The sequence below is a fragment of the Pseudorasbora parva genome, chromosome 7, assembly GCF_024679245.1.
Source record: "Pseudorasbora parva isolate DD20220531a chromosome 7, ASM2467924v1, whole genome shotgun sequence".
Classification (NCBI taxonomy): domain Eukaryota; kingdom Metazoa; phylum Chordata; class Actinopteri; order Cypriniformes; family Gobionidae; genus Pseudorasbora; species Pseudorasbora parva.
Genome location: NC_090178.1, coordinates 23,611,032 through 23,620,552, shown reverse-complemented (window position 1 = coordinate 23,620,552; position 9,521 = coordinate 23,611,032). Strand labels below are relative to the sequence as shown.

Here is a 9,521-nt window from a genome sequence, read left to right as displayed (position 1 = left end):
AATGCTGGTTCTTCAACGATGGTGTTGAGAACAGAACCAACATAAATGTTTGTAGATATCATTAATGAGAATAATTTTATGTAACAGCATAATTCAAGATAGATGAGTCTGATTCGAAGAGCAATATCAGAATGCCAAATCCTGACTGTGGACATGTGGAGGAGCAGAGGATGGAGGAAGGTTATTAGCTCCTGAGCAATGCGACAAAGCTGCTGTTAATACTGAATGATATTTGGGATGCTGTGATAGCCGTCGTATTCCTATTAGTATATGTGGATCAGATGATTGCATCCAGCTCTCTCAAAAATGTTAAAATGCTCCAACAGATTCTCTTACATGGACATACTAAAAAAGCGTCTCCTGAAGACAAAATAAATAAATAAATAAATGATGATGTGTCTTGCAGGTACCCTTTTACAATCATGGGCACTCGGCTTGTGACCTCGTGGAATGCCGTCAGCCAATAAATTGATGTTTGTTGCACGTATTGAGACACAGGACACACTGAAGGTGTTCCCCGTAGCATCAACTCCATGATGCAGCGTTGAAGTTCCACTTCAAAAGGGAACTTTAACACTTTGTAACAAAAAGGTAAAATGCTTAAAGTAAAACAACCTCTTCTTAAGGATTAAGGGCATAAATGTAGCTGTTTGATAAGCACACTTACACATTCAACGATACTCATTGGGATATGACATAAGCATATTGTTTGTATTCCAAAATAAGCAGAACATAAAACTGTCTCTGCTCATCTCAGTGTTTAGTTTGGCCAAAAGGACCATTTTTGACAGAAACCCTATTGTCTAGGCTGTGTCAGCATTGACTGTTTCCAGAACCTCTTTTAAAACTCATAAATATTTGGCCTGGATTATGTGGATATGACTCAGCTTTTATCTCTAGAACTTTACAATGACATGATTACCAAAAAGTATATGTTTAATGCATCTGTGTCATATAAATAATCTCAAACCTCTTGGAAACCATGCCTACTCAAAAAAATAAACGTAAAAAAATAAAAAATATTTGCAAGCTGCTGGTCATGTTTTGCCTTGAGTACAACTAGAAAAATCAAGGGAGGTACCATGACACACAGGGCAGCTGTGACCACAGTAAATTGTCAACAGATGCAGTGACTAGACTTTAAGTCATTTGTCCTAAGAAAAAATTAATTACACACGTGCATAATATTCACTCATTAACCAGTCAACACAAATTTCTGTATTTGAACCTCAAGCAAAACTTTGCTTGGCCCAGTGAAGAAAACAAAACATTTTGGGTAATCCACATAAGGAGTCAATACATACTTTGTTTGTTGGGAGATGGAATTCTGGAAGCATATTGGTTTGTGCTGTCACTCTGATCACTAGATGTCACTAGGTCATTTGAAGCATATTGGGAAATTCAAAAAATGCTATTATTTAATTATTTACTTGATTATTTTATATATCCTTCATTTTTCCAGGTTCCATTGAGATAAAAATGAAATCTCTTCTCCCGGGGAGTCCTCCCATGGCCGTACTTTCTCATAAAACTCCACATAAACATATTTCACACAAGACAAATTCTAAACATTTAAAGCAAAATAAATTATCATAAATCAACAAATGAATTAAAACAGTGACATGCATTCCTTTTTCACTGTAATACATTTTTTAACTTTTTCAAAGAAGGATTTTTTTTCTAGTAGAATATAATAGTTTGACAGTCATTCCACAGCCATGGAGCATAATAAGCTGATTTTCTGTGTTCTGAGAGTACCCTAGTACATATAATTTAATACTAATTATTGTATTATTGTAAAAATTAGATTATTGTAAAATTAGATTATTGTATATTTTGTGATTACTTACTATTGTAAAAGTTTTAATCAGGGCTAATTAATTTGTTCCAGTTTTATTTACAGTTGTTAAATTTTGTAGCACATACAGTATCATTTTGTCTTATGTCAGAATGTCATACACAGAATTATTTTATTGACAGCTGCCTTTGTCATGTTTCATGTACCAAGTGTTGAGGTCTGTGTGCTTGTCTCATCACTTGTCTCATGACTGATTATGTAAGTTTTCATGTGATGTTATGGTTAGTTTAAGACAACAATCGCTTTACTGCCCACACACATGCTAATGGCTTTAAGGAAGCTGGCTTATAAATTCAAACAATGAAGTTTAAGGTAATGGATTGATGGCACATTTAAAACATGACATTCATGGTCAGGTCATGCAGGGGATATATTTACTTTTTATATAAGTAGGGGTAAGATTACTCATCTCCATGCTTTTGGTGAATGGCTATGCTATTTTTAAATTTGTCATTTCATCTGAATATCAAAATTTGTGAGATTAAGTAAGTCAAAACAGTTTTGAGGTTATTATGTTGAAATCATAGTTTCTTGCGTTGTTAATGTGGGATTTGTGGACATATAAATGTTTTTTGATTTGTGAAGTAAAATATATAATTTTCATTTTAAAAAGACAAAAAGATTAAATTAGACCCTTGGGGTAACCTGACCCCCTGAGAACTGGTACAGGAGACCCGATGTGGCATGTTGTTATTGTTTTATTTTTATGTAATCATTATTGTGATTGGCTAAATCAGGTTATTATTCAGTATTTTCATGAATTAGATGTAGCCTACATATCAGACATCTTTGCTTTCTTTAAAACCTATAGGTAGTTGGGTGAATTCTAAAAATTAAATTAAATTTGCATTCGTAGTGTTGCAATTGTGATATTTTATCAATTAAAACATGGGCAATTAAATATGTAAATATTCATAATGCCTGTATAAGTCAAATAATTTTACCTCTCAGATAAATCTTTTACTTCTTAAAAGTAATTTATTTAATAATTTATTTAATTAATTAATTAAATTAATTCTGTAAAAGTTTAACAAAGTTTATGTTTAAGCTTCTTACCCCAGTTAGGGGGTTTACATTTGGTTCTAAAACAACTCAATTAGCATATGTTTCTACTTATTTTCTTTAATAACACATTGGCTTATTCATCATCGTCGTGTAGACATGATAAACTTATATCTACATATGTTACAGTTTAAAAAGTAGCCTAAATGCACATTGTTCTTAAGGGTTGAATCTTAGTTCATGTAACAAAAGTAGGCAATATAGCCACTGTAAATACAACTGTCTGTATATACTAAAATATCTGCATCAAATTGTCGGACACCTTCGTTTGATTCGATATTTCACATGAGAGCTAGCTTGTTTCTCCTAACATGCTGTTTTTGTCAAGGAATGGCATTTTGCGTTACCGCATTCGGCAAACCGCACTCATTCCATGGCTCTCAAATGATGGAAAAATTCGGCAAGTTATAACCCGTAGAAGAAGCTTAGTTGTCACCTCTAAAAAATGGTTAGTCTGACATTATCAAAGCTATGTGGATATTAACACGTCGCTTTGGTCAAACCTACGAGAAAATTACTTTAAAACGTAGGCTATATCAATCAAGGAGAGGCGCCAACAACAACTAAATAAAACGAGGAGGTGGTGGTGTGACGTCACCCCAAAAGGGGATTGAGTTTCCCGAAAAGAAACAAGAGAGATATTGCAGTTTTGCTCTCGCAAGTCACAGGTGTGAGCTATTTTCTTCAGAATTTTGTGGGAGTAATTTATTAGGCAACTCTAGGTAAGCATCAGATGAGTATCTTATTGTAAAATGCAACTTTTAAGTTGTTAACTTTTCTCTTTTTTTCCTTCTGTTTTTATATGATTACTGTCATTTGAGCATCTTTCTAGTTACCAGCTGATTTTAAGTTATGTGTATCGTTTGCATTGTTGATATAATCGTTTAGGTAGACTATGTTTAACAGTGTAGCCTACTTAGGACGAATAAGTCTATATAGACACATTTTAAAGTAAGCAATTAATTATTTTTTCTATCAATCACAGTTTTAGTTTATTTTTTCAAAATATTACTTAGTCTAACACAATTTGAATCTACCTATATTCTTAAATGAAAACTGTGTTATGCAGAAATGACACTCCCATGAAAATACAAACAGTATGTATTGACATTTTGGATGATCTCTGCTTAATGCACTGTAAAGACTGCTATACTAATATTTCTGCAATACTAAAATGTTGGTATATACCAATTTGGTAAATGTTGGTATATTTTAGATTTAAGATGAAGAATTCCTATGTAAAAAGTAACGTGGCTAAGAGAGAGTATGACAGAAAGTGCTTTCAGTTGATGCTCAGAGCTTTTTATGGCTAAGCCTTACTTTACTATTCAAAGTCTGGCCTCCAGTGGACAAAAGCAGAACAACATGTTAGTATATTTCTTTCCTTACTAGATTGGGCCTAGCTATCTGATGGCTCACAATTATTTACTAAATACCATATTTGTTCTGTCAACCCAGGTTTGAAGGTAGGCCTACAATGATGGATCAATCCAGTTTTACAGAGAGCCCAACCAATCACAACTTATCTGAGTATGAATATGATGACTATTATCAGGACTATGATGAGCATACAGAACTTGCGAAATCTCTTAACATCATGTCACTCATAGTCTACAGTCTGGCTTTTGTACTTGGAGTGGTGGGCAATGGCATTGTAATTTGGGTAACTGGATTCAAAATGAAAAGGACGGTCAACACGGTCTGGTTTTTGAACCTCGCTGTAGCAGATTTCCTCTTCACTGCCTTCCTCCCGCTCAGCGTGACTTATACAGCTATGGGCTTCCACTGGCCTTTTGGCCAGTTCATGTGTAAATTCAACAGCACTCTCAGTTTCCTCAACATGTTTGCCAGTGTGTACATCCTGGTCGTGATCAGTGTTGACCGCTGTGTGTCCGTGGTGCGTCCGATCTGGGCACAGAATCATCGGAATGTGAGCCGTGCTTCTATGGTGAGCTTTGGAGTTTGGTTATTCGCCCTGGTGTTGAGCTCACCCTACTTCGTCTTCAAGGACACTGCACCTGACAACAACAACGCAAACGTAATCAACTGCTTCAATAACTTTGCATTATCCGATGACTATGAGACAGCAGAGGTGGTGGCGCTCCGTACTCTGCGACATCGTGCCATGATCATTACCCGTTTCCTCATAGGCTTTGTGCTGCCTTTTGTGATCATCGTTTCCTGCTATGCTGTCATCATCCATCGTCTCCAAAGAAACCGCTCAATGTCTGGCCGAACTGGACGTCCTTTCAAGATCATTGCTGCTGTGATCACGGCCTTCTTCCTGTGTTGGGCACCGTACCATATCCTGGTGCTTATTGAGATGGTAAACCACATGAGAACTAAATTCAGCTCCAGCCTGCAATATGTCACCACTGTTGGAATACCCATTGCGACCAGTCTGGCTTTCCTAAACAGCTGCCTGAACCCACTGTTGTATGTTTTCATGGGACAAGACTTTAAAGACAAGGTGCGCAAGTCAATCCTGAAGGTTTTGGAGACCGCTTTCACAGAGGAAGTTTCACGCACAAATACCTGCACAAATTCAATGCCCACCATTAGGAATAAAGAGAACGGGAGCAAGTCCTTCTCTGATGTGGAGGTATAACAGACATGAATCCCTTTTTTCTAAAGGAGGACTTTACAGAGTGTCTCATGTGAATTTAATGACATCATTAAAAAAAAGTGAGACACAATAACCTGAAGAAACTGGAGCAAAATAAATTCAATTTGAAGCGTTGAATGAGGACACTGCCTTGTCGTTATGGAGATATAATGTAATGCAGAAATGTTATTTACATTTGTGTGTGGACCTACTTAAACATATTTTGGAGACACATTTGGACCCAAAAGTGAGTTAAATCTGACAAAACTCCCCAAGCCTCCTTTTGGAGAAGTTTTCATTTTTAAGAACAGTACAAAATTGCAAGTACAATAGGGTTACAGCAGTGACCTTTATTGTAAAAATGCATAAAGTGTTTTCTGTAACTATCATTATATAAAAACAATAGAAATTAATGGAATGTCCCTATTTGGTAGTGTGTGTGTGTGTGTGTGTGTGTGTGTGTGTGTGTGTGTGTGTGTGTGTGTGTGTGTGTGTGTGAGAGAGAGAGAGAGAGAGAGAGAGAGAGAGAGAGAGAGAGAGAGAGAGAGAGAGAGAGAGAGAGAGAGAGAGAGAGAGAGAGAGAGAGAGAGAGAGAGAGAGAGAGAGAGAGAGAGAGAGAGAGAGATTTAATGATATACCCGTGAAGTATTTGACAAATATAAATTTGGTATTGTATGCCACATATGAGCAATATAAAATGAAGTTTTTCATGAATTGTGCATGTCATGCAATAAGCTTTTTTGCTAATTCTTTACTGTATAACTATTTTCTGCACATATTTTTATAATGCATATTTTATTTCATATTAAAAATAGTATTCAGTTTATTGATGTATTTCAAAGATTAACCATAAAGCTAAATAAACTTTCCATTTAAGCTTACACAGATCTCGTTGTTGATGTTTGACAATCATTTTATATATTTCATTTGGAAAGCTATAATCTTCTGCATGCTTTTTTATGTTTTTTTAAACTCAATTATAGTTATAGTCAGTTATAAAACTAAAGATAATAATTTTGATCTCTTTTAAGACTATATTGCACTTAAATTGTAAGACCACAAAAAGCCTTGTTTAAATCTATAATTAAATATTCTTGCTGGGTTTATTGTGTGTGTGTTACTGAGCAATATAATAATGTAAAGTGTAGGAAAAACAAAAGCAACAACTTTAAAGTCAACAATGCTTTTTGAGAATGGGAGATGCTGTTTCAATTTCCAAGAAAGGGAAAGGATGTGTTATCATACTTAAAATGTTGGTAACATTTTAGTGTTGGTAACATTTTAGTGTTGGTAACATTTTAGTAGCTAAGTGTTATAATTAAAGTAAGTGTTATCATACTGTTGGTAACATTTTAAAATGTAAGTTGTTTTAGCTTATTTAAACTCTCATAAGAGATTTGTGAAAGATTATGGTCTGTTCAATTTCAGTTTTTGAAACAGGTACTAAGGTTCTGATTTACCTGTAATTCACCATTCAGGAACAATGAGAGAAATGAGAATTAATGACACCTAGATTGTCACAAACAATATGTTAAACACATAAAAGAAGGCAAATTATGAACTAATACAGGGTGCAATGAGAAATCCATTATCGGAGTAGTGTGAAATATCTCATATATTTAATAAGATATTTGAGGTTATTCTTTGTTCTCTCTACCTGCACTTTTTTGCATGCCCAAAACAAAATTATCCGTACATTTCCAGAATATGAGGAGGTACATGATATTAAAATGCATTGATGTGTTTTTATCACTGAACCTTCAGGAGAGCACTCAATTCACTTAACTACAGACACAGAGATATGGCAGGGACATTTTGCTTTTAACATTGGTGGCCCTGGGTGTAGTGCCTGACTCCATAATGACTTGAATTACACCATCACACCATCATTACTGAAATGGACCTACCAATTAAATGGACCCTTAAGATCCTCTTGAATTATGCTTTGATCAAGTTAGAATATAGGCTCATATCTTATCGCTAAAAGCTATAGCTTGTATATGCACTTGTATTTTATATGCACATATGGACTGTAACTAAATGTCCTGTAGATTACATATTCCACTTGGCTGGTTTTGTTAGTTAGTTAGTTAGTTAGTTAGTTAGTTAGTTAGTTAGTTAGTTAGTTAGTTAGTTAGTTAGTTAGTTAGTTAGTTCTTTCTGTCTTCACAGCTCATTTCAAATGATTTTGTTGTATTGAAAATAAGTTTAGCATATATAGCCTCATTTGGATGTGTAATAGTCTCAAAAGGTGCTCAGGGACAACACATGTTGTGTTGAACACAACACAGGATAAGTGTTGTGAAAATACACACACACACGTGTTACTTTAGTAAACACATTAAAGGGGTACTTCAGCGCTGGGAAGATGAATCTGTATTTGAACTGGGTCATCAATGCAGTAGAAATGTGAAATTATTTTTGAATTTGGTGCTTTCTAGACTGAGAAAAGACAGAAAATGTATTTTTGTCCCATGGGGATGAAAGACTACAATTCCCAGAATGCTTCACTGCCCTGTGCCATTCCCCAACGCCACCAACTTGATTACAGTGACTGAGTTAGAGAAGACACTACAATTAAAAACTGAACGTGTCTGTTCAATATAATGAGTGAGTCACCGCGCGAGTATCACAGCACTGAGCACTAACTGCAGGAGTGATGAGAGCTAAGGTAATCGCGACTACACTCGCGGCATACATTCACAGCGCGAGTTCAGTCTGGCACGTTTCAGTTCATGCCTATACAAGCTTAACTTTCATAGAAATTAATTTGAGAAGTTAAAAGACTTACATTGCACACCATAGCTCCGTTTAAATGAGTGCCTGCCAGCTGAGCTCTCCCTGCAAGCTGAGTGTAATCTCCCATCCCCCATGCGCAGGTTCAAAACATGCGGAAATGGCTCCCTCTGCTGGCTGTAGTCTTTAGCCTTTGGGCAAACATTCCTCCTATGATGCAAAAATCGTCAATTTGCATCATAGGAGGAATTTTTCTAGAAATAAAATGCATAAATCTCTTGTCTCAGGGAGATATGAGGGGGGAAAGCACAATAATTTGAATATACTCCAGGGTTTCTACTGATACAAAGCCATATGCTAATCGCTGAAGTAACCCTTTAATGTGTACTTTTTGTATACATCTAACACAACTGTGTGTAATAGTTTTTAGTATTCTTTACCGCAAGCACCACTATATATAAAATATATAATATTATTGAAAATGCTATATCATGAAATCACACTGAAGCATTGAATACTGTTCTGAGTTTATTTAACCTTTTTTCTGGTTTTAACTTGAAATCAACAGTAAAACATACTGTTAATAGAAAAATAAGCATTCCATTTATCATTTTCTTCTGGTTTTAACATGGAATAAACAGTAACACATACTGTTAATAGGAAAATAAGTATTCAATTTATCATTTTCTTCTGGATTTAACATGGAATAAATAAAAAATAAGATAAAATAATTTAATAGAAAAATAAGCATTTCAAAACAATCATACAAAACATTCATCAAACACTTCCTTAAATAACATACATCAAATATTATAAAACTCATCTGTTAATCTCATATATTTTACTGTAAAATGCAATGTCAAATAGAATAATCTTAGAAAGGTCAAGATATAGTCACCACACATATAGTCCATATTTATGCAAGCTGTTGACCTACTCAAATCCATTCATTAACCAAACCTGTCTAACAAATAAAGCTAGTAACATATTTAAAACAAAATTTTGTATCTTGGCGTTATATATTGCTCATCACAAAATTATACGATATCTAATGGTCTATAGTCCAGTAGGTCACCAGGCAGTTTTGCCACAGCAAATTCTTTCGTTTTAATGGTGCTCATCAAAATATTTTACTTTTAAAACTCTCAGGAAAATAGGTGCACATTCGCTTTCATTTTGGGGGATTATGTGTATAACTTCACCAAATAATGGTTCTCCCCTTTCATCTGCTTTTAAAGGCAGAATACATCCTGTCCTGTA

At 34.9% G+C, this 9,521-nt stretch overlaps 1 protein-coding gene across 2 annotated transcripts; it reads left to right on the top strand.

The window, feature by feature from the left end:
* Positions 1 to 3,549: 3,549 nt before the first annotated feature.
* Positions 3,550 to 6,368, top strand: fpr1 (formyl peptide receptor 1). 2 transcript variants are annotated; one of them, XM_067449665.1, is made up of 2 exons: positions 3,550 to 3,642; positions 4,379 to 6,368. In XM_067449665.1, exon 2 carries the CDS (start codon positions 4,398 to 4,400, stop codon positions 5,526 to 5,528), a length of 1,131 nt encoding a protein of 376 aa, XP_067305766.1. In that variant the 5' UTR covers positions 3,550 to 3,642; positions 4,379 to 4,397; the 3' UTR covers positions 5,529 to 6,368. The 2 variants fall into 2 exon arrangements, with proteins under 2 accessions (XP_067305766.1, XP_067305765.1); XM_067449664.1 differs by lacking the exon at positions 3,550 to 3,642 and adding an exon at positions 3,985 to 4,287.
* Positions 6,369 to 9,521: the final 3,153 nt, after the last annotated feature.